At 44.2% G+C, this 24,415-nt stretch overlaps 1 protein-coding gene across 6 annotated transcripts in view; it reads left to right on the forward strand.

Moving 5' to 3' along the window:
- The window catches only part of qkia (QKI, KH domain containing, RNA binding a), an 81,220-nt gene extending 62,094 nt beyond the window's left edge, over positions 1–19,126 (forward strand). Inside the window, exons 5-9 of one of the 6 annotated variants that reach the window (XM_030116604.1) lie at positions 6,625–6,712; positions 8,121–8,561; positions 10,573–10,647; positions 12,008–18,302; positions 19,113–19,126. In XM_030116604.1, coding sequence (XP_029972464.1) covers positions 6,625–6,712; positions 8,121–8,561; positions 10,573–10,647; positions 12,008–12,024 — 621 coding nt within the window. In that variant the 3' untranslated portion in view covers positions 12,025–18,302; positions 19,113–19,126. Of the gene's footprint in view, positions 1–6,624; positions 6,713–8,120; positions 8,562–10,572; positions 11,128–12,007; positions 18,303–19,112 lie in introns of those variants that run through there. The other 5 variants (XM_030116607.1, XM_030116603.1, XM_030116606.1 and 2 more) reach the window with 5 other exon arrangements.
- The last annotated feature ends 5,289 nt before the right edge of the window (positions 19,127–24,415 follow it).

Consider the following 24,415-nt stretch of genomic DNA (forward strand, 5'->3'; position numbering starts at 1 on the left):
CCTAGGTTATTTATATGAAGTTTAATCCGTTCCTAATGCTGTTATGTTACACGAAGTACCAGCCCAGTTCCTAAAGATAAACAAGATCACTCAGAATTTCCACCCTGCTTTCCCCCTTGTACTCCTGGAAATGTTTTTGATGGGAAAGAAAAACTGGGGATTTTTTGCAGGGTTTTTTTTTTTTTTCTCACTCCTTTCTTTGGTAAGCCTGTAGAAAAACACATTTTCTTCTTCTTTCTCCTCCTCTGCTCCTTTCTGCCGTTGGTGGCACCGAGTTTGTGTGTAGGTCTGTCAGCAGATATTGATAGGACGAACACAGAGGCACCAAGGCTGCCCACTCCGGCACAATAAAAAGCTGTTATGACTCCCAGTGATCCACGAGCCAGAGCCAGTTCCAGGGCTCAGCCTGGGTCTGCCACCCAAAAGTCTGCAGTCAATGTTACCCCCGAGATTTAACCCCAGCCAGGCTGTGGGCCTGAACTGTGCTCTGCCAGTTATATTAATAGGTCTTTGCAACATATTGTCTGTAATACCGAGCGCAGAGCAGTGCAGCAGCAGGCTGAACAGAGTCTTTAAAGTCTGAGGCCCCGGCACTTAGGAGCTTTGTTATGATGCAGAAAGAAAAAGTATTAAGAGAGGAGTTCTCCACTTTGTAACGTGCCACTTTCAACTGTACCCCGGTAAGCTGCGTGATTGACAGTAATGGGGCGGAGCAGCCGTGATGCGTTGTAATAATCTGACTGGAGTCAGGTTCACTTCTATGCTAATGAGCTAGTGTGTTGGTGGTTTAGCATGACTAATGGCGCACATCCCCAACAGAGCTGTCTGGAAGTGTGGAAGGGTGTAAAGGAGAAATAAAGAGGCTTTGCAGGAGTGTTGTGAAGGTATAAGACAGTGAAAGAGGGGGGAGTTGCAGGAGATTGCGTTGTTAGTCTTTTGGGGAAAGGGGAAAATACAGTTGAGGCCTGATTCCCTTGGCAGATACGTTCACAAAAGCTGAGCAGCACGGCAGAGGAAGGAAAATTGCCTTTGAAAGCGCAACAGTGAATTTGAGAGAGGACATATAGCACTTACTGTGGCACTCTTTAAAGATGCTTTTTATGAAGGAGAAAAGCAAAAAATGTTAGATGTGATTGAGTTATCTTTTACGTTTTCTCCATTGTAATTGACTGATTCAGTCTTGTTATTGGAAAGGGAAAAAGGTTTGATTCGTTGTTGTGCTGTATGGATATATCTGAAGTACAGTATCTGTGTGTGTGTGTCTCCAATATAGTTTAGATTTATTCCACATACATTCAAATATCTTAATCATGACAATATGAAAGTACAGCACTTAAGGAAATTTGAATTTTTTTATCAGATCATGTTTTTGATGTTTGTTTTTTTAAGGGGCCTAAAAACATTTCAAAAAGGTCTGAAACAATTAAGTGTAGATAAATACAACACATTTTTTCAATCATAATAAAATTTTTGAGATGCACCTTTGTGTGTGTGATTGTGTACTGGATATATATTGTTTTGGAAAATCAACTGGTGTCTATTTGTGACGCCTAAGTACCGTTGGCTTTTTTTCTTGCTTTTTTTTTTTGGCTGCTGCAGTTTGATTTACAGTGGTGTGAGCACAAACATGGAGATGGGATTTGTTGTTCATGTTTTGTTTTGGGGTTTTTTCAGCCTGTACTGCAATCCAGATGCTGAGTTTGCTTTGGTTGCCTTGAATTGATTAAACTTTCCCGTCACTTATTTATTTAGTATGGAGATGTTCTTGAAGCCCGCTACAAGTGCTCATTCCTTCCTCTTCTCCAACCTTCCACTTCTTCTAGACAGTGTGGAATTGTTGATAAGTCGTGTTGGCAGCGTGGCAGGAGTAATCATTTCCCTCCAGATGTTAGAGTTTGGGAAGGAACCAAAAAGGGAGTAGAGAACGGGAAGGAAATCGGGGGGAAAACCAGCTGCTGCCGCTACCAGTTCCACCCCCCTACATGAAGTCATCTACTCCTCCCTCCCCGAGGCTCTCGCTACCACCACCGCCGCCGCCACCTCCTCCACGCCATTCTGCAGATTTTCCCCCCTCTCTCATCCTCAGGTCTGCACACACTGCCTCTCGCGGTATCCCAGGAGGCAGCCGGGGCAGGCTGTGTTTACTGCTGAGGTAATTGGAGTAGTTTGGAGAGAGCCTGACCCCGGCCCCGTTCAGGCCTAAGATATGTGTGTGTGTGTGTGTGTGTGTGTGTGTGTGTGTGTGTGTGTGTGTGTGTGTGCGTATAGTTGGATGTGTGCATACGCCTGTTTGTGATGACTGGCAGTGAGGCCAGGGAAGGAAAGCAGGCCTCAGCCAGTGTCAGCCCACTGGGGAGCAGACAAATTGGTTTTCACTACGCTGTCTGTCTTTTCTTGTCTCATATTCTCAAGCTATCCCTTTCTTCTTCCTTCATATCTCTCCATATCTCCACCAACTCAAAGACGGTCTTTCACGCTTTCTCTTGTACTTGGCTGTGCAATGTTTTTTTTTTTCTCTCCTCCCGGTACTCTTCTGTTCGACCTCTCTTTTTGTATCTCTCCCTCTCTCTTTACTCATCATTTCATCTCTCTGAACTGTTAGCTGAGCTGCATAGACAGTGACTCTTGCCAGATATAAGCAAAAACTCCCCCTTAGTTGCAGCTACGGACATGAGCACATTCACCCGGTCTAATCCCGGCGCCTGTTGAGTTTGACCGTGGGTGAGATGGATAGCAAAGGGCCCGGTGCCGGGCTAACTGAGGGACGGCTGAGGGCGGGAGGCCCCTCACTCATCCCGTTGCTAATTCTCATCCCACAACAAATGCAGCACATACCCTTGAACACAAGCTCTGCTGTGTGGAATAACGGGTTTATTAGCTGCAGTTTGCATGCATCTGCTATAGCGGCGCCGGCTTTGATCAGAAGAGGCTTGAAATAGTGGAGCGTGACAGTGATTAAGCATGCATCCAGTGACCTCATGGCTGGGTTGTCAGGTAGGCAGTGGGACACGGCTCACCTACTTTAGCTCATCACACCCCTTTTCTCCTTCCCTCCACCGATTTTCTCCTCCCTCCCTCATCCCTCCATCTTGCTTGTCCCTGATAGCTTTTACCGCTCTGCTGATTTCACAAATAGGCCTCATTGATTGAATCTGATTCTTATGGATAGAGCAGCTTTATTGAGTGGCTTTTTCGCTGATGGACAGGAGCGGTAGGATGTGCGTGTTTGTTATGCACATGCATGTTAGAGATGATAAAGGGAAAACTTCCTCCTTCCTCATTCAGTAATCCAACAGCTATTCCTCTCCTGGGAATCCCTTCAGCCAGATCATTACACACACACACTCACACACACACACACACGATGCTGGTGGTAGCTGCATCTGAGCGACTCTTTTAATACAGGCTGCGCATGCTGACGGAGGAGCCTGTTAATTGTGACGACACCTTGAGCAAGGCAACATTAGAGTGTTAACGGCTCTCCCCGGCACTGTTCATCACTCATCTAAGCTGCGTCTCTCTGGCAGGAAGCTGGCGTAGTACACCCGTGGCTATGCAATTCAAGTCCATCCATCTCCACTCCAGCAGCGTCACAAGCACACTTTCCTTTTTTCGTTTCTTCTGATCTCACACCTCCCGTCCTCAGCCATTTTGGATCTGCTATCTAAATTGTCTTGCTCAGACCTTAGAGCCAGTATTCCTCACACTTCTTCCTCGGGGTATTACAAAGAAGAAAAACGGAGAGGAAGAACTGTTGCAGGACACGTTTTTCCCATCTCGAGCACGTGAAAAATGAGCTTGTTACAGATGTAAATCAGAAACTTATCTGCGAGGGTTTGCAGGCTTAGCTAACAAACGGTGTTAGTGAGAAGATGGAGCAATATCAGCTGTCCTCCACTGAGAATACAAACATTTCACAGACAGCAGCACACACCTCATCCCCGCAGCAGCAGCATCTGTGCTCTTCCCCTCTCGCTGCCCTTTATTCGGCTCCTCTCTCCTCTCAACAGGCAGCATGCCACGTATGCAGAGTTGGATGGATGGTGGCATCCTCTTCCCCCGCGTCCGTTTAACCCCCACAACCCTGCAGATCCATCATCATACAACACACACCAACACACAGGCAGCTCTTAACATCCACATCCCAGCATGCTCCTGTCCCGATCTGCAGCCTGTTACAAAGCAGCCCCCATATAATCTACCTCTCATATGGAGCCTCACCTCTAACAACACCCAAAATGTGCTCATTATTTTGGCCTGATTTATCAGGTTAGGCTGGTGTTAGGTGCAGCCAAAAAAAAAAAACAAGGGTCCTGATGGGACACAGTGTGCTCCTGTGCAACAGCACTACTTTTAAAGGCATCAAGGAACAGACTTGCTGCAAGTGTAGCCTCAGTAAGAAAAGATATTGAGTCCACAGCTCTCCATATGGCAACAAATGCAAAGATGAAAGCTTGATTTACTGTTGTTGTAGCTTATTAGTCTCTGAAAGTAATGCACATGCAGCACTCTTCATGATTTGCATCTGGTGGTGTTAGACTCTCATTTTAGGCAGTCATTTTCTCTTTCTCTTTTCTGTCTCGAAAGTCAGTTTGACCCATTTCCAAAGAACTGCTGACACAGTTGTGGTGAAGACACGCACAAAGAGAATCAAAGAAGAAAACCAGCTGCTTTAACATGGGCAATTTGTAGCAATGGAAGATTGTTTAGGTCTGATTGACTCTGTGGTGTAAATAACAAAAGAGCATCACAGGGAAATGGAATAAAAACAGATATAGAAGAAATATGTGATTCAATAATAAATACTCAGCAGTTTTCTAGGTGTGAATGGCAGCTATTTCACGGCTCGTTCATTCATGCGTGGAACTGTTTACTTGGAGATTGCAGCATCTAATTAGTAGTGATTTTGGCTCTCTACCGAAGAGGGCTCAGTGGCCCGTGTTAGCCATGTTAGCCATTGACCCTGGCCATGTTCATTTAGAGGCAACGCTGCTTAAATGACCCTTACTCAACCTCTCAGGCTCAAGATGGAACGCTGATTCCTTTCAACACTAAAACATGTTTGTGATTTTCCCTAAAAGATAGTGTCTTTATAGATAATTGCTTGTTAATGTTTAGCTGAGAATTTCATTTAATAAATAGCACACTATATTCACATTTTGCAAATTAGTACAAAAATGATCCATTATTAATAACATTGCAGTTATGATAAGAAGAAATTTGTTGAGAAATATGTAAATGCAAATGATGCATGTTTCACCACTAGCAGCTGTATTAGGAGCATCTGATTTGTCTGAGCAGGGAGAAGAGCCGCAGCTCAGGAAAATCTGCCGCCACTGTTGTGCTTTAAGACTTCCCCATTAAAAGAAAAGAGGCAGAGCACAGTGGAGGTACAGACGGAGGGGGAGAATTTTCTTGCTTCGTTAATTGGCAGCTCGGTGGTACACTAAACATCGCGCACGCACACACACACACACAGTGACACACACAGCTGAATATTGTGACTGCTCTGAAGCCACTGCCTTATATTTAGTCAAGGGAGACCAGCCTCTGTCACTTTTTCTCTTGCTTAACCTCGCTCTTTCTCTTCCTCTCTCTGTGGCGGCGCTGAAGAGGAGTCTCGGGGGAGGGCTTAACTCTGAGCCCTCGTTCTTTTTTTCTCTTCCCCTTCCACGTCTTTTCTTCCCTTATCGTTCCCTGAATGGAACTGCAGACTGTTGTTGAACTGTGAATTAGTCCAGGAGACAGCGCGTAGATAGAGGAACGGAGGCGGTTCAGTATGGCCGCTCTGCTAACAGGCTGCCTGCAGATGATGTGTTTACATGCAGATGTTGCGCGTGTGTGTGTGTGTTGCAATAACGAGCAAAAAAGGCGCCACAGTGTCCTGAGCAGAAGTAAAAAGCTTAAAATCATTAAGTTCACATGAGGTTGACTGGAGGTCAGGGAGGCTTCTCTCAGCCTCTCTGCACTCTTCAGTGGGAGATTCAAGGCCCTGCTTAAATGATGATGTACAACCTGGAAAATCACAGGGGCTTTTGTGTTGTCATGGTTATTGAGTGTTCGGTAGCTTCAGGGCAAATGGAGTTTGGGGGGTGGAGGAGCGGAGCAGAAAGTAAAGGGGGAGGAATGGATGGGTGCGAGTGGGAGGAGGGGTGCTATCTTAATTGCTTTCCGTGAATAATTTCAGTCCCCTAATTTGGCGATAATGACAGTGGCTGCTGCTTTTGTATTTATTTATCCAAACATTAATTGACAGGACTGACATTAGCCAGGGCGGTTATTGCGCATTTGATTGCGCACATGGGAGCAAAGAAAATTACAGTAATTATCATTCTGATATGGATTATGAATATGCATTCCCACACTTAATGTCTCTGTCAGCATTTTAGTCACAACAAGGCACTCTGCCGTGACAACAGCACTTTAAGCTTATCTTCATTTCTGTTCCACCCAAACCAAATCCAGCCCACGCCGGTGGAGAGCAGAGGGCATGTCATGTCCCAGTGATCCGGCTGCCCCGCTGTGGCTTTGTAACACCCCAGCAGAAGCTGAGGTGAAGTGGTTGTCACGTGGAATTAGCGCGCGAGGAGTTAACGTACGTTTGAAATATTTTGTCTTTCGCAGGCGGAGGGAGAAGACAATTTAAAGAAGATGCAGCTGATGGAGCTCGCAATTCTCAACGGGACGTACAGAGACAACAACGTCAAAACACGTGAGTGAGCTTCAGCGAAAACGCATCTAATTCATGCAGTCCATCCATTTTACACTAAACATGACTAATCTTTTAACTGCACAGTCTACACTCCAGCTATACCAGGGAAATATAGCTTTTTTTCTCCATTATTTCTCATTAATTAACAGTGTTTACGTTGACTAAATTAATGTGTAATCAGTTCTCCTGTGTACATACCTTCATATTTCTCTGACCACATGCAGACTTCTCTCTCCAAACAGTTCAGTCTGTCTTCCATCCATAAGTAGGAGTACCTCTGTTTTGTTCTCCATTATTCTTTCCTCCTGGATCCATCCCTCCATCCACCTTTCCCCCCTGCATTCGCTCTTGCGTTACTTGCTCTTGGCAGACCTGAAGCTTTGAGCACATTGCCGTATTCCACCTGCTAAACTTTGCATGTCAGTCACTAGATCACACATGTGCACCCTTTGATCTGTAATCCCCAAATTATAAATGCAAACACAAGCAAATCACACCCAGCCCTCATCCTGTATGTAAATGGCACTTAATCCACAACCTGTGCATGTACCATGTGGAAAATGCAGTCTTAAATGGGTCATTCTGTATGCTTGGGCTGAAATTTATGGTATAAAAGCTTAAGTGATTCATATCAGTGGTGGATCTTCAATATTTAACAACTTCTCAGAGGACAGCCGTGATCAGCCAGCCTACCAGCTAACCACGGTTTCCATAGCTCTTGATTTAATTGACCTGCCTATGGGGAAGCTTGTGTGGCACGGCTCATAGCACGTGCTGATGCATAACCTCTGGAAGAAGTATATTTGTGTGTTCATTTGTCATGGAACTGAAAAGGACTGCTGACTGTGCAGAGGACTGAAATCCCTCTAAATCGCGGCCGCCTCGAAGTTGGAGGCACCTCCACACCCGCCTTCACGTCAGGGTCACAATTGGCTTTCGCTTGTGAAAACCGCTTCTCTGCACACGGTCACGGCTCCTCTTCTGTTGACATGTCTCATGCCATTTCCAGTGGCTTGACGTGTAGCTGCTCTGGTGATCGGTATGCTTCAAATGCACTGGGATGACAGCAGTATTTTGTGCTTTTTGTGTTTTGGTGTGTGGGGTTGTTTTAGTTTTGTTTGGCTATGTTGACTCTTTATTTTTTGTTGTTTTTTTTTTTTGCAACAGATTGTCGCTTTTGTGGTTCACCACCATGATCATTGCATGGACTAATTTTCCCTTTTGCTCCTCTCCCCTCTCCCTCCCTCTCTCTCTGTCTCTGCCACTTCCTTTTCCTTTTCCTTTCCTCCTTTTTGTATTTTCACCTTTCCACTGTTCATCTGTGACAATGATCTACCACATGGCACTTTGAACTCTTGTCCTCTTTCTCTCTTTCTACTCCTGTCCTTTGCTCTCTTGCTTATGGCAGCCACCCTTGCGTTCTCTCTTGCAGCGGCGGCAGCAGCCGCTCAGGGCCCCCGCCTCATAGCGGCCCCCACAGGTCAGGTGTTGCCTCCCCCGGCACTCCGGCCCCCGACACCAGCAGGGGCCCCCATCATGAACCTCATCCGGCCCACTCAGATGGCTGCCATGCTGCCCAATGGCACCCCCACCCTGGTGCCTCCCACACCGGATGGCGGGCTTATCTACACCACCCCTTACGAGTACCCTTACGCCTTGGCACCCACCTCCCTGCTGGAGTACCCCATCGAGCACAGTGGGGTTCTAGGTAAGAGAGCCTGGGGGAGCATGGGTGCAGCAGGTACAGCGGCCAACTTTAGCCAGCCCGGACAGGAGGGCAGCTTGTTTTACCCCGGAGCCGGGGTGCTGGACGCGGCTTCCCTGAGCCACAGTCAGGACTTGTTGAAAGGTAAATATGTCGTGTCCACTTGAGGATCAAAACAAACTCACAGGGTGGATGTACTGGTGAAGCTCTTGGTGATGGGATAAACCAGCTATATGTGGCTCATATGGACTCTGTTATGATGGCAAAGGGGGGACAGCAGTTACCTTGTGAGGGCTAGGCTATTGGAAAAGTCTCTTCATTATTCAGGCTGAGGTTATTTCCCTGTTTCAGTTACACTCTGGCCCGACAGTCACGCTCTCAGGTTTACATCGCCTCCACTCTTAGAGGAGGACTTGCCTCTGTGTGAAATGAGGCGCACTGAAGGAAACGCACTCACACACACACGCAGCCTGCTCTCTAACCCTTTCATGCACTGGCCTGGAGGCATATTCAGTCTGGCGGCAGATCCCCTCGGATTTCTGCAGCTTTTGAAATCATTTCTCTGCGCTGTTCTCTGCAGGCAGGCCTTGATGCCTGCAGATAGTCCCTCTCTCACTCCCACTGGGGATGTTCATTAAATTCCTCCAGTACTTCCCTCTTTCTTCTCCCTCCACTCTCTCCATTGTCTCAGCTTCACCCCTCTTGAACTTGAGCCCCCGTGCTAATACCTGACGTCCCCCCCGAGTTTCTGTGTCAGGAGGCCGGCTCAGCACCTCGATGGCTCTATTGCTTATATTTTACGGTGCTTTAAGCTCGACACTTCTGCTACCAAAGAGATGCCAAAAATAGTCCAATATGTACACGATATGTTTGTCTTCGAGCCAGTAGGGACAGGAGATGCCTTCGTCTGCTGCTTTTCAAGCTTTAATCCGACACACAGCTCCTATAATGTAGTCTGTGGCGTCGCTCGGCGCCGGCTGACGCGGGCGCGATCCAGCTGACCTGTGCGTCTGAGGTGCCGGCGCAAGTCCTGTGCAGAACAGACAGGGGCAGCTGACTGGCTTTTCTCTTTAACTTGCAGGGTTACACCAGCTTAGTGCATTTTATTTACTCACTCTATCGATCGGTGCCTTCAGCTACACGGCGCCCCTGTGGAAACGCGCGCTCGCTCTCGTACTCCCGCGCAGACTTGGCTCGGACGCCCGCGTTACTGTATCCAGCCTCCATCGGCTTCTCCGAGAATAAGGAAATGTCAGGCCATCTGCTTCTCCGGAGTCATGTAGTTGGCTGCGTAGTCAGCAGGAAGAGCTCGCCGTCTACATTGCCAGAGCTAAATCCTCGTTGAATTTTAAAACTTATCCCCCCCCGCCCCAATCCCCCCCGCCTCCTCTGGGAAGGCTTGAAATATTTTTGTTAATTCCTTCTACACCGTTTTTTTTTTTTTTTTTTTTTTCCCCCAAACCTGAAAACACTGTGACACACAAGCAGTTTGTTTGTGCGACGTTCGGCCTCGGCCCGCGGGACGAAATCAGTTGTGACAAATACAGGGGGGGAAATGACAGACCCTGCCACCGGTGAGCAGATTGACCTGGAGAGCGGTGGCGAAAGAGGGGGAGAGAAAATGAAGGAGAGAGAGGGAGAGAGAGGCAGGTGGTGTCTGGCGCGATTCAATTACCATCAGAGCGGTATTGGATTTCCCCACCTTTCAAAATAAAGAGACAAATTTCTCTCAGTTTCTCTCTGGATCTCACAGGAAGAATCACATTATTTTTCTAGACAGCCCAGGAGCCCGTAGCCTTTACCTGCCCCCTTTTTCAAAGAGCCCCCCCTTATTACTCTCTTGAGCACTGTGGAATTTTAGTACTTAAGTTATGCTTCTTCTTTTTTTAAAATACCAAGCAAATCTCCTAAAAGGTGTATTATTTTTTTCTACTGCATTTTTTTACATGTATTAAAAAAAGCAAAGATGTGCGTGTTGTGTGTATATGTACTATATTCTGTAATATGTTATTCTGTGTATTGTTGTATTATCCAAACATTATATGATAATGGTTAAAAAAAAAAAATGTGAATGTTCTTACTGTAAAAGATGACTGTTTCTCCCCCTTCCCCCAAAGTGAACGGTTTCTAACCTTGTGGACCTGTTACAATCTAGGTGCAATGGCTACTAAAGTGAGACGGCATGACACGCGGGTCCATCCTTACCAAAGGATTGTGACCGCTGACAGAGGTCAGTTTAGTCTCCTAGCTACACTTTGCTATTGACTGATGCATTTCAATGATTATTATGCCTCAATGCCTTAGTTGGGAGTTTGTACATTGTGTGTATTTTTTTTTATTATTTTTTTATTTTTTTTGTTTTGTTTCGTTTTTCTTTCCCTCGCCTTCACCACCTTCCCCCCCCCCCCCCCCCATACATCCACACGCCAGCTAAATGGTTGATTGTGGTATGCACATTTTGTTTACATGTAGTACTTAACATATTACAGTGTGTGTAGACTGTGTATATGTCGAAGCTCAGGCAAAAAGTATATCTTAAAAAGCGGTTTGGGTTTGTGCAGCTGTGAAGCCGCCACAGGTCGTGCTTCGCAGGCAGCGTTGAAGGTGTTTAATGACATTCCTGTGACGTGAGATTAGAGCCTAAAATGGGGCAAAAGGCTTGTTCCCATACATGATTTATCTCCTCGGCTCATAAGGAGCAAAGGAAGAAAGTGGGAAAAAAAAATAAAGAGAGAGAAGCATTTCTATACTGTATCTGAGACACAACAGGCAGGAGACACGTAGCCACGCTGCTGCCAGTCACCATTTCACCTTGAAATTTGAATTTATTTTGGATTTTTTTATTTTTCTATGGAAGATAGACACGCACAGACACGGAGCGGAGATAGCTCGCGTTCTCTCACATGTATTTGCAAGTATATTGAAATCAAGCTAAAAAAAAAAAACAACAACACATTTTTAATATTTCAGTTGTACTTGAGGTACTGTCATTTTATATTTGAGCATTTTATATCAAATGTATTTATGGTTTTTTGTGTATATTTATATTATATAAAGAAATATACTGCTAAATAAAGAGAAGGAATCGGAACGCATCGATTCATCTATTCATTGCACATTTAACACTAGCTCCAGTTACTCCTCACCGAACAGTAGTTAAGTCTCCTTACCACTAATCACACTGTTTGTAACTTGCACTCCAACCTGAAAGACACTAAAAACACTAGATTTATGTTTGTCTGTTCAACTTCTCTTTGCTTCTGTTTTTTTTATTATTTTTTTTAATTTTTTATTTTTATTTTTTATTTTTTTGGGTTTGTTTTTTGGGGGCAATGTGCGCTTAAATTAAACCACCTTATTCTGGGCGGGGCTTTAGTAGATGGGGATCATGACGTGAGCGCGTCATGATTATGAGATTAGCTGGGTTCATCTCATACTGCCGGGGATTAGGGGGCGGTTGGGGGGGGCGACATGATAGATTGCATTCATTTTATTGTTAAAATGATGTCATTCCAGTCTCTTCTTGCTGACACTAATATCCTTTCTATCTTTTTTTTCTGTTTGTTTTGTTTTTGTTTCTAACCACCTAGCCGCCACCGGCAACTAACACATGACCTTCTGACCTCTGAACTCTTCACCCAATGACGAGCCGCCCCAAGCCTGCCTGCTGATCAGTTAACTGGTAATTGCCTTTTGCTAGCCTCTCGGACGCAAGTGAGAGAGAAAGAGAGAGAGAGAGAGAGAGGCGCCTGCCCGTACAGTTACCCTAACACGTTCTGACATTAAAAAAAAAAAAAAAGACAAAAAAGAAATAGAAACCAAGGAGAATCTTCACAGAAACACAACGAAAACCCAACCAAGTTGTGTATTATTCATTTATATTTTTTTTTCCCCTCTGTTCATTGAGTTCAATTCCCATTCTTTCTCTTTCTTTTTCTTCATGAATCATACACTGGGTGGACGTGATTGTGGTATTAGTCACGAATCTGCACTGAATTTTAAAGCAATAAAGACCCCGACCCCGCCCGCCCGCCCGCCCCCCACCCACCCCTCCAATTGCTCTGATTTGGTGACCTCACCCGTTTGATTCAAAGTTTGTCATCTCATTTGACGCGAACCACTCGGTTTCAGAGCGATGACTTGATCCTCCCCCCCAAAAAGCCCCCTCCACCCTTTCCCAAAACAGAAAAAAAAGAGAAAAAAAGAAAAACAGAACTGTCCTTTTCGTCCCGGTGAGCAGCGACCCGCTCGCCGTCCACCCCGACACCCACCTGCTGTCAGAGAAAAAGAAACAGAAGGAACGAGAACACACGCTCACATTAACTTGTTTAATTTCTGTCATTTTCCACATGTAGTTCAGTTGTTGAGCTCTAAAATGTAATTATGAGCTGACACATTCTGGGTGTGCCCCTCTAAACAGCTTCCTGTCTGTTTTATTGTTTTCTTTTGTTTTTGTTTTTTTTAAGCATGGCTGAAATGATTGCAAAAAGCTTTTTTCATGATTTATGTGTTGTTTTTTTTCTCCTGTCTTTTTTTAATTGCTTTTCTTTTGAGTCATTTTTTTTTCTCCACTTGATTTTTTTTTTTTTTTCTGTTCATATGTGACTAATTAGCTCTGCTAAAATAGATTTAGCTAAAATAAAACAGGTAATGATCTCTGGAAAACAAACAAAACACAAAAAACTAATGTTGGAAGCAGGCCACAGAAACTAAGGAAGTCTGACGAAGGGCAAGACGGGAAGGTCACTATTTGGGCTGATGGGTCTGTGTGAGTGTGTGTGTGTGTGTGTGTGAGCGTGCGCGTGTGTGTGTGTTTTTTAATAAATACTACAATGAAAGTAGGGTGTGCTGAGGCTTCGGGGGCATCGGATCAGTGCGTAAAGCCGCGGTCCTCTGCTACGCCCCCATCCACACTACATCCACGATACAGTGCCTGATGTATTTAGAAAAGAAAAAAAAATATCTCAATGAGTTTAGCTGAGCTGTGATCACAAAGACTAAAAAAAAAAAAAAATAGAAATAAAAAAAAGTATTAAGTGTGCATATTTAGCCAAAGGGTTTTTAAGTGAATTATATATATCTGCAATTATGCATCTGTCTCACAGAGGGCTCTCTTTGTGATTCTGGAGTTTGGAAGGGTGTGAGTTTTTGGTGCCTGCCTTCGGCTGAGACAGACAGCCTCTCAGTTAGATGATTTTTGACCCATTAGCGCTCAGTGTTTTTTTTTTTTTTCCCCCAGAAGTGAACATAGGCAATTAACACTAAATCAACACGCTACTCGATTACAGCGCATCGCTAGGGGGAAGGGCACTTTGAAGTTTTTGTACATAATTGCTTTTTGTCATCATACCCAGCTTCAGTTGTTTTTATCAGCCGCATTGCCAAACAATTTACTTCCTCATTTTATTCATCTCATTATTCGGCCAAATTTGTTTCCATTTTTCTTTAAATGTGCTTTTTTTTTTTTTTTTTTTTTTTTTGTGTTCGTTTTTTGTCTTTTCTTTTTAACCCTATTAACATTTTTACCACCAGTTGGGACGCGCGGTCGGCACGTTTGAAGCCTGCCCGCGTGCTAGAAACGTCAAGTTTTAAATCAGATTTTTTTTTTTAAGGTGAAACTTTTAACACTCTTCCCCAAAAAAAGAAAGAAGAAAAAGCGCATCCACAATGTGTCAAACCTCCCTGTGATCGCAGCCGAGCCTCTGAGCCCACAAATCTTTTGTTCAACTCTCTCAAGAAAAAATAGGATGTGAAAGCCATGCCTGCCTGTTCAAATTGCTTTATACATACGTCTTATATATATATATATATATCTATATATATATATAAAAAATGTGTGTATATATATATAAATATATAAAAATGTAGATATCTGTCATTGCATATACGAATACAGAAGAGAACAAAAAAAATAGATAATTTTACAGGGTGCTGGAGATGAGAAAAACATTGAAAAATCTATTTTTGGCAATTTTAGCTTTTGATACTTTACTTGCAGTTACAAAATCAGAAAGAAAAAAAAACTAAACAAAAAAAAAAGTTTAAAACCGTAAAGGAGAAAATAGAAGAACCGAGTGGGTTGAAGGAAGGAGGAAAAACAAAAAAAAAAAAAAAAAAAAAAAGTGCTGTTACTGCTTGAATATGATTGGGAAGGAAGACGAAGACCAAAACAGTCGTAACCCCTGGGAACGTTAGCGAAGATCAGACCCGAGACGGCGGCGCCGCGGCGGCCTCCAAGGATGGAATCAAAGTGCCTTATCAACAGTGGTTTCTGTTTTCCAGTATTCCAGTTGTGTTCAATAATATCCAGCACCCACTTAAGATGGCGCAGAGAGGAACGGCTCGCGTTGCTCGCTCCGGACAGAGGAGCAGGGTAGCCGCCACGCACCGTGGCGTTACCGAAGTTATTCTATGCAAAAAGAATAGCAGTCGTTTTTTGACCAGCTAAAAATATGTGCCATGGTTTTGTCTTCCTGAGATGATTTTTATTTTCTTCTTTTCCTTGACTTGATGGCCCTTTACTCTGCTGTATGAGCAGCCTCTGTTGTCCTTTTCATTTAAAGATCATATGAAATATTGTCTTTTCTTTTTTTTTTTTTTTTGTGACTGTGATGAACTTCCTAGAACAAATCTGAACTTTGAACTGCCATAGCAGCCGGTAGGTCTGCCTCGATCATGAGCTGAGAAAAAAAAAAAAACATGACAGTAGAAGAGGATGAATAGAAAAAGAAAAAAAAAAAAGCAGTGGGCTCGTCCCCTTCGGTGCCAGTTTGTTTCAACAGCTGCGAAGCCAAAGCGTCCAGTGGACGCCGACCCGGCGGCTCGGCCATCGATACAGTCAACCAGATTTATGACGGACGGAGCGGGTCGCTCCCGTCTCGCAGCCAGGAGCTTCTCAGCTATTGAAACAACTGACACTTTATTGCCAGAAGGTGAAATAGACTCATAATATTAAATTGAGGAAGTCGTAGATCCGATATAACCCTTGGCAGTATGTTTTTTTTTTTTGGTTTGTTTTTGTTTTTTTTTTTTCTACTCATAGCTCTTTCATCACGCTGTTACACCGAAAGGTCAATGAATTTATTCTTTATTCTTTTTCCTTTTTTTTTTTCAGTGTTATTGTTTTAAATTGAAATGCAATATTAAAGTGGAGCAAGAGATGGCTATTCAGCATTTGACAGTATTAAGAGAAAAACAAAATGTCCCTCTGCAATGTTACAACTTGCTGTGTCATTTGGAAAGGCTGGATAAGTCCATCAGGTGAAAGGTCGACTCTTTACCTACCGTATTCTCTGGCCTGCCTACTACATGTATGATAATGTAATTAACAGCCATTGTTACAGGTTTATAATGTATTTTTCTAATCTCATTTTATATGTATATTAATCATGTTTGAGTGCTTTTTTTCCCCCCCCGTTTTTTGTTTTTTAAATGCCCCCCCTGCTCCCCCCTTCTCTTTAAACGGCCCTCTCTTCCTCCCCCCGTCTCTTTTACTCCTTGAAAACTGTCTCTTGTGGGGAGTGTTGCCTTTTTTCCCCCCCCCTCCTGTTATATTTTGTTTTTCTTGCCAATTCCCAGCTTGTTTAACTCATTAGCTACTTTATTAGTTTTCTTGTCATAAGTATTTTTACATGCTTGCATTTAGTTTTCATGGTGTATGCTGTTATTTTTCTTATTAACCTCTTGGCATTTATTTTAATAAAACATTCTTAGTAAGAATTTTACTAACTTGCTGATATTTTTGTCTTGTGTTTTTAACCAGTTTCATGAATGTATTACCTTGGTCTGGTTCACGGACTAACACAATTAAAACCAGTGTCTGGCCACCACTTCCCACTACATACACACACACACACACAAACACGTGGAGCTACAACACACACACCACCTAACTGGAAAGTGCACGAGTTGATAAGCGCCCCCCCCCCCTCCTCACTCCCGCTCACGCCCCCGCTCACCTCTGCTGGAGAAACCCGCTCACACTCTTCATACCTGCCCTCCTCCGCTCAGCCCCGGCGCTGCTGCTGTGTCCCGCCGTCTCTCTCCGAGGCCACGCTGTCCTTAGGTGTCTCCTGTCCTTCTGTGTCACTGACCCCACGGCGAGAGGGCAGGAGGGGGGGGGGGTAACTGTGCACGCTGCTTGAGGGAACCGGTTAACTCCTCGGTGAGCTCTTCTCTCCTCAACCGAACGCAAAGTGGACGCACTCTCTGCGAGGACAGAGCCGTTTGTTTTCTCCCGTCTCCTCAGGATTTCCTGTCAGAACTGGAACCGTCTCCTCTGTCCTTGCAGAGTTTGCCTCCACCTCTATTTTATAATATACAGTTCTGCACAAAGTTTCCCGAAAGAAATGGTCCTGTTCCATCATGTCAGAGTGCTGACTAACTCGAGATGAAGACGAAACATGAAGCAAATATTCATTCAAAAAAAAAAAAAAAAAAAAAAAATCACCATGTGCCGTTTTTAGAGTCCTGATCTCAACATAGCAGAGTCTGTTTATGAGACTGAAGAGTGAAGAAAAAAACTGCTTCAGAAAAATTCCTTCACAATCTGCAAGTGTACTGACAAGATCTGTTTTGTTTTTGTTTTTTGGAGTGGTAGTAAATGCTGATGTCTCCTCATTCACATGATGGAAATCAATTATTTACGCCTCTATTTCTGAGTGCTCTGCTGCGTTTTGTCGCCCTCGAATAAAATGTTTGTGCAGTACTGTATGTAAAAAGAAAAAAAAAGAAAAAGGGAAGGGAAAAAAAAATAGAAGCATCCTAATCCCTAAAGCTAAAACTCCCATTTTCCACAGCCATCCTTTCTCTGACTATTACTTAGTGCAGGACTAATCACAATCTGTGCAGAAATACTGCGTATTAGTCATCTCAAAGGGATTAATTTTACTGTGAATATGTAGAGCAGAACATCTCATCACCACACATCGTAGATGTGCTGAGTTATTTACAACAGACACTCGGGGCAAATTCATAAGATGACAGTTACATGAATGTCGAAAGCTCTTTTTCTTCTTTTTTTTTTTTTAAATTTGGTCTGGTTGTGCCTGGATAGCAGCATTACAGTTATCAGCAGCTGCTCGGTGAAAGTTTCTCCCCTCGGTCGGCTTTCTGATAGAACAGCTAATGCTGGGGCCGTTTGGGAGCGTCTATAATGCTTAGACACACACACACACACACACACACACACACCAGCACGCCATGCCAAAACCAAGTACTTTGGGATCAAAACAACCTTCCTGTTTCTTCCAGTGTAAAACGCTGATACGGCTCCCAGCGAGCTGCTCTGTATTGTTTCTGTCCTGTGTGTGTGTGTGTGTGTGAGAGAGAGAAACACTGCCAGTGTGTGTGTGTGTGTGTGTGTGTGTGTGTTGTTCTTCCTGCTGCTGTGACCGTGCACTCGTCCCCGGGTTCATTCGGCTTTTTTTTCTTCCTCCTCCACTAATTCGAGGTATTGACACGAGCGGAAGATTAACTTCATTAATCCTGATTATGACTGTAACCCACCGAGTGGTGCCTCCACACATCTTCTTTTATTTTTTTACCTCTAAAAACAAAACAAATTTAAAAAAAAAAAAAAAAAAAAAACACCAGCTGGGCCTTAACTGTTGCAGCGCTCTTCGTGTCTCGGCACAGTCGGGATTAAAAGTGTCTAACATCAAACTTCACATCTCTCCGCTGTCTCAAATTAACATTTTTGTGTCTTTGATGTGAGAAACGGGTGTTTTCGCCTCTTTAACACCTGCTCACCCAGCAAGTCGAGGCAGAGATTGGATTACACGCATTTTTTTTTAAATACTTGCATACACATGTCAAGCATAAGCTTTTTTTTTTATTATTATTTATGAATTGGCTTTTGATGTTTTTGATTGGCTCCTCTGTGCTGTAACGAACAGCTTTATTAAAAAAAAAAAAAAAAAGAAGAAGGAAAAAATCCGTCCGTATATTTATGCTGCGGTAAATCTTTTGAGCTTTTATACATCCAAGAGTTTTTCAGTGGCTTGCTTCAAAAATCTATTTTGAAAAAGGAGCGAGCTAATGAAAAGGACAGTGAGTGGGGAGTTATTCTACGAAGCACAATGTTCTACAAACACTGCCTAAAATACTGCAGCTGGGAGTTAAAAGTGCCTTTTTTTTTGTCTGAGATTGGGAAATTATATATTTTTCTACTTTTATCATTCAAGTGCCAATTTTCTGTCTCCCTTTATCTCACCAAAAGCTTTTTTTTTTTTTTGTTTTTGTGCACACAGAACTGCTTTTATTTTTACCTTTTCTCAGCACAGCGTACATATCTTCTGGGAAAAGTTTGACCAAAAGAGAGGAGTTTTGGTCACAGAGGCCTTTTCCCGCCATTAAACTCCGGCTTAATGGTTCCTGTTTGGGATCGGACGCGCCGAGAGCGGCTCTCTATTCCTGCTGCAGCTGCCCCTCTCAGTGCCCGTCCAGATCTGCCACAGGGCATTCAGTGTATTTACCTACTAACTACCTTCCTCACCTGTCAATCTCTTTATTTTTATTTTTTTTTTTCTTCTGTTTAACAAACATTCCTCCAATGAGTTAAACGGCAGGTTAACCAATCAGTATTGGTCTCAGGTGGTTAAAGGGCAAATGCTACCAAAATCCTTTTTTTTTTTTTTTTTTTTTTTTTTTTAAGCCCCTCTGGATTTTTGTGTTTTTTTTTCCTTTTAATGACAGTAAAAAATATATATATATAAAACACATTTTTCTCAAATTTAGAGTTTGACTTATACTGTAAGCTCCTCATCCATTTAGTGGTGCACTAATATCTGTGAGGTTTTATTTTTTTTTTTTTGTGGAGTTGTAAGTTTTTATGTGAAGTAGTCTTTGTTTTGTGTTACCTTGTTTTTATAGAAGGGTTAGACTGAGAATTTTCGAGTAGGGTGTAAAACGTGTAATGCCAGTTTTTGTTGCTCACACCAAAAAAAAAAAAAAAAAAAAAAGAAGAAAAACAAGAAAAAATAAAGGAAAACAAATGTCATGTGTGCAATAAAGAACCATATTTACAAGCTTCCCTCTGACTGCCTCTACCTGGACTTCCTTTAGCCTCTGCACTCTTTATCGCTGACATTTCTCCGGGATTTGCCGTGACTTTGGCGAGGAGTTTAAAGGTAAGGCGCGCCGCGTTTTCGCAGGAAATAAAATGAAAGTTCATCCACGGGAAAGGAACTCTCTGAGCTCTCTTAAGAGAGGTCGGGGAGGGGGTCGTCGACCTTCTCGGGGGAGCCCTCGCATCTCGTGCCCTTCAGGGGCCACCGTTGCGTCCGTCCCGGTGTTTCCGCTCCCCTCCCGGTCAGACGGCTGCCGACGCCGTTCAGAGGCGGATCCGTTTTAATGAAGACTGACGTCGTCTGGCGAACTCATCACGGAGGTCAAGCGCTCGCTGAAAGCCACGTGTCACACTGCATGAGCTGCAGTGTGTTTCAACGCACTCTGATGGGCAGATTGGTGGTCGGTTTCAATCACTGAATGTCATGAGAGCATGAACGCCCAACACCCTGATCCCCGCTGACGTTCGCTGTACTCTTCTTGAGCTGATTCCGATGTTCATCCAACATGGATCCATCAGAGAATCCATTTCTGTACTAGACTTAACAGCAATTTAAATTTATTTCTATTCAAATTTGTGGGAAAGTGCAACCGGAACTAAACCAAACTTTATTTTTTCACCATTTGCAGCTTAAAAATGTTCCGAAATGAGAGGTACGGTACTTCTTACTGAAATCCTGAATGCGACTCTTAATGTGTGTCAAACCATCTGCCGTCTCCACTTCATCAAACCTGGAGGAGAAGAGCTGCATCTGATCCCAGCCGACACATATGCACGGACAGGAAGTCAATTTACAGCTGCAAATTAGCCTAAAATGCATGTCTGCTGAGCTGTGGGAGGAAAACTGGGCAGGAAGAACATGCAAACACTGTGCATTGAGGATCCTAACTATTTTACAACTGCAGCTCCGTTTTATGTTATTAGTGATAAAAATGTAGCCTAATTATGACCGACAGAACACCATTTGTGTGTTTAGCATCTTGATTAGCTCATATTAGCTTCTTGTCATGTGGAAGCTGTCAGATATACTCACCTGAGAGAGAATGGGCAGAAATCAGGAATTTGAGGTTTTTAAGAAAAAAATGTGAAACAGATGTTAGTCTATTATTTTAGTCATGGAAATCTAAATTGAGGCATTTAAAAAATATTTGAGTTTTATAAGATCAGTTCGTACGAATGTGGGGGAAAAAAATGGCAACACAAGTAATGTTTTAGTGTTTTTTAGACATGTCGTCACGCAAAGATTTATCTAAAAATAATGGAAATATTTTCATTAAGCAGTCAATTCTCTTTTCCACTGCAATCACAGTTTCATTGTAAGTTATGTTTGAAGGTTTATAAAGTCAATAGGTCGTTTTCATGAGCGAAAAAGAACCTTTTTCCATATTCATATAGCGGATGTCAACATTTTGGGTGTGTGTGTGCAGAAGCCTGTTGTTTACTCCTCAGATTGCCTCTGTGTGTGAAACATCCTCCAACATTTAAAAACGGTGCAGGGCTGAAAATCCCAACTGCATTTGAATGAAATCATTGTTGGGGCTGAAAACCGAGGCGTAATCCCATCAGCAGAGTGACTGAAGGTGTGTGTGTGTGTGTGTGTGTGTGTGTACACTCACACCTTAATCCGGTCTCTGCTCGGCATTTTTCATTCTCGCTCCTACGCCAACTGGATGTGAAGTGGTGGCGTTTCTGTATACAATCAGCTCGTGGCGAGCACAGGTGGATCAAAACAAACAGAGAGCCCCTCCATTCGTCTTCCCTTAATTCGCGGTGCCAGTGGAAGATGTTTGCTGTAGGCTGCAGCACATCCTCGCAGGCATTTTACCCTGATTATCAAACACATCATGTCAACTCTGGGTTACCGAGGAAGCGGGCTGCATCTCAATGTGTCTGCAGAAAAAAAAAACCACCGAAACCCGAAACCTGCAGAGGAAATAATGGCGCCTGCCTCCTCGGTGGGCGATTAGCCCTTCGCTCTTTGTCAAGCTTCTCCATTAACACCGATATGCAACATCATCCCCGCGCCTCCTGATGACTTTCTGTGCAAAGGTGAAAAAAAAAAAAAGAATGTGATAGCCAAGCGGCGCAGATGCACTTTTACATCTATCCGCTCTCATATTCCCTCTACTAATAAAAACAAATGATCCTGAGGTGGACGTCAAACTGTGCAGGATGGATCCAAAGGATGGAGGAGGAGGAAGAGGAGGGGGAGGAGGGGCTTCGGTCTGCAGAAGACTTTAAGGTCAAGCAGGAAGAAAGAGAAGTGGGAGAAGGGTGGAGGAGGAGGAGGAGGAGAGCGCTGATGGTGGTTCTGGCCCCCGGGAAGATGCATCAAAGGAGCATTTGTCGCAGAGACCAGCTGGGAGTATAATCAGAGAAAGAGGGGTTGGTGTGTGTGTGAATGTGTGTGTGTGTGTGTGTGTGTTTGAATGAGGAGAGTGGAAGGGTTGCATCAGTGGTGACAGATGAAGCGACTTCCTGTGGAATGAATATGGGGCATTCATCAGAGTGCAGCTGTTTCTTTCTCTTTCTCTGCCTCTGTGTGTGTGAGTGTGTGTGTGTGTGTGCCACAGTTGTTGTCGCTTTGGAGCTCAGATTGATGAATGAATCCCCGTAGTTCTCGGGGCACCTGTCCCGGCTGACGTAGACTAACAGCTGGATTTTTTTTTTTGTGTCGTCGGAGTGAGAAAAAGAAAAAAGTGGGTGTTATTTCTTTTGTCGCTGGAGTGTTTCTCCTTTTGCACTCAGCAGGAGTGATCTCTGAATGTTTCCAAGCAGCGATGATGAAGAGATTCTATCTTTCTAAGAACAGTCCCACACTCCAGTCGGGTTGTGTGTACTTTTAATGGTAATTGGACTTCTGCAGGGCTGCTGGTCCCGCCTCCCGGCAGGGAAGCCCCATTTTCAGCTGGTTTCAGGAGGTTTCTTTCCTGAGGTTAATCAGAGGTTCCTCAGCATACTTTGTGTCAAAAGTCATCTCTCTTTAACAATCAGTGGTACAAATTAAACCTGAAAATCTCAGGAACAAAATAGTGGTAGTAGCATCAAAGATAGAATGACAAAAAAAAAGACATAATGATAGAATAATGGCCCTTTTTTAAAACTTTCTGCAAAAATAAGAAAAGAACAGTGTGGAAGTCAAATTAGGGATTTCTTCTTCACTTCTTTTAACGGACTTGTGCTTTGGCTTTTTGTGTACACAGCAGAATAAATCTGCTCTGACGTCTGCTTCCTCTGTTTGCGAGCGCAGTGAAGCTGGTTAAAGGCTGGATCTGGTGCTGTGGTATCCTGTGAAAAAGTGCCAGTTTAAATACACCTTTAACAGTCTTCTGGAAAAGCAGGCGGACACCCCTGACTGGATGTGAAAAGTGAACAAATCCAGGAGAAAGAGGGTGTTTTCCCACCCTAAAGTAACATTGACTTCATCAGATTTACAGCAAGAGCTTCAGTGGTGGCTCCGTTTACGTGTACGGTGTTTGACTCTCACATGTTGCTTTCAGTCTCATACCAGTGTCCTGTGGAACTCGTGAGAGACGGACGTCAGTCTGCTTTCAGGCCTCCAACATGACAGTAGGAGAGAAATCCCAAGAAGATGTGGAGGTTGAGGATGTCGTCGTTCACATGTCTGCATCAACGCTCATTTCAGCTCGAGGCCTTTTCCCTCCGATTTGATGAGTGTGTTTAATCAGACGGGCCCGTCGACGGCTCTCCCGTCACTCTCGTAATGTTGCTGAACGAAATCAAATCGCCGAGCCATCTGTCTCGCCGCTCCGGCTAGAACAAAAAAAAAAAAAGATGAATCTTCCGCGGCCGATGCAGCGCGCCGTCCCGCTGCTTTTCCGCCGCCTCGGCGCTGAGTGATCCAGACAGGTGTGAGTCCCGCTGCCCTGCCGTGTCACCCAGAGCTGCCAGAGAGCATCTAACAGGTGTGTATGAAACGTGTGTGTTTTGTGATTTATTCTGTCAGATCTGTCTCTTCCCTGGCCCTGCTACCTCCAGCCGCCCCCGCCCCTCCTCGCCACTTTAATACCCATCATTAAAGAGGAGTGAGGGGAACACAGTGACATACTGTGTGCCGCGCTCTTGTCAGGTTGGATTTACAGTAAATATCATTTCGAGCCGCGAATCAACCACAACAGGTCGACTCCGGAAGAGTTTTGGTGAAAACTTTCCAGTGATTGAGGAACTCGGCGTCAACACGGCGAATCGAGCGGCGTCAAAAGCGGACTCAGTTTGAGTGTCAGCAGGTGAAGCGTCTTTCAGAAAGAGCTTTTCTCCTTTTACAGAAGCAGAGCCAAGCCGCATCTGGGGCTTCTCACTCAAGTGGCGATCAAACAGCTGAATGCTGGGACTCGGACGGCGCCGTCTGACTTCACTGGCGGCGTCAGTCTTTCAATCGCCCGTCCGTTTGTGCATCTGCTCCACTGATTCGTCCAGTTCAGGGTCTACTTCAGGTGGGGACACAATATGAAGGTCACCAGTCCATCACACACGCACACACAGACTCGAACCGGGGCTCTGCTCACTGTGAGGCGAGCGCTTCAACCACTCAACACTCAATAAAACCCAACTGATCTCTAATCAGCGGCCAATCTGACGCCGAGTACAGGCGTATTGCCGTTCGGCGGTTGAGGACACTCGGGCGCAGCGTTCCTCGTTCCGCCGGGTCCTTCAGACGACACTTGGGCGACGACGCAGAATAAATTGTATTTACACTTACTTTATTATGCGGTCACTTGTTTCTGGTTCCAGCGCTGCGCTGTTTATTCTCTCAGTGATTGACCTTTTCTAGAGGAAATTCACTGAAGCAAATGAAATTTAAAACCCATGATGTTGGCTTCATGCTCTAAAATTACATTGCAATGCCCTTTTTTTCCCCCTCCTCCTCCTTTTTTTTACACCTCTGTAACAACAGAATTATCTCAGTGTT

The sequence above is a fragment of the Salarias fasciatus genome, chromosome 19 (assembly GCF_902148845.1).
Source record: "Salarias fasciatus chromosome 19, fSalaFa1.1, whole genome shotgun sequence".
NCBI lineage: Eukaryota > Metazoa > Chordata > Actinopteri > Blenniiformes > Blenniidae > Salarias > Salarias fasciatus.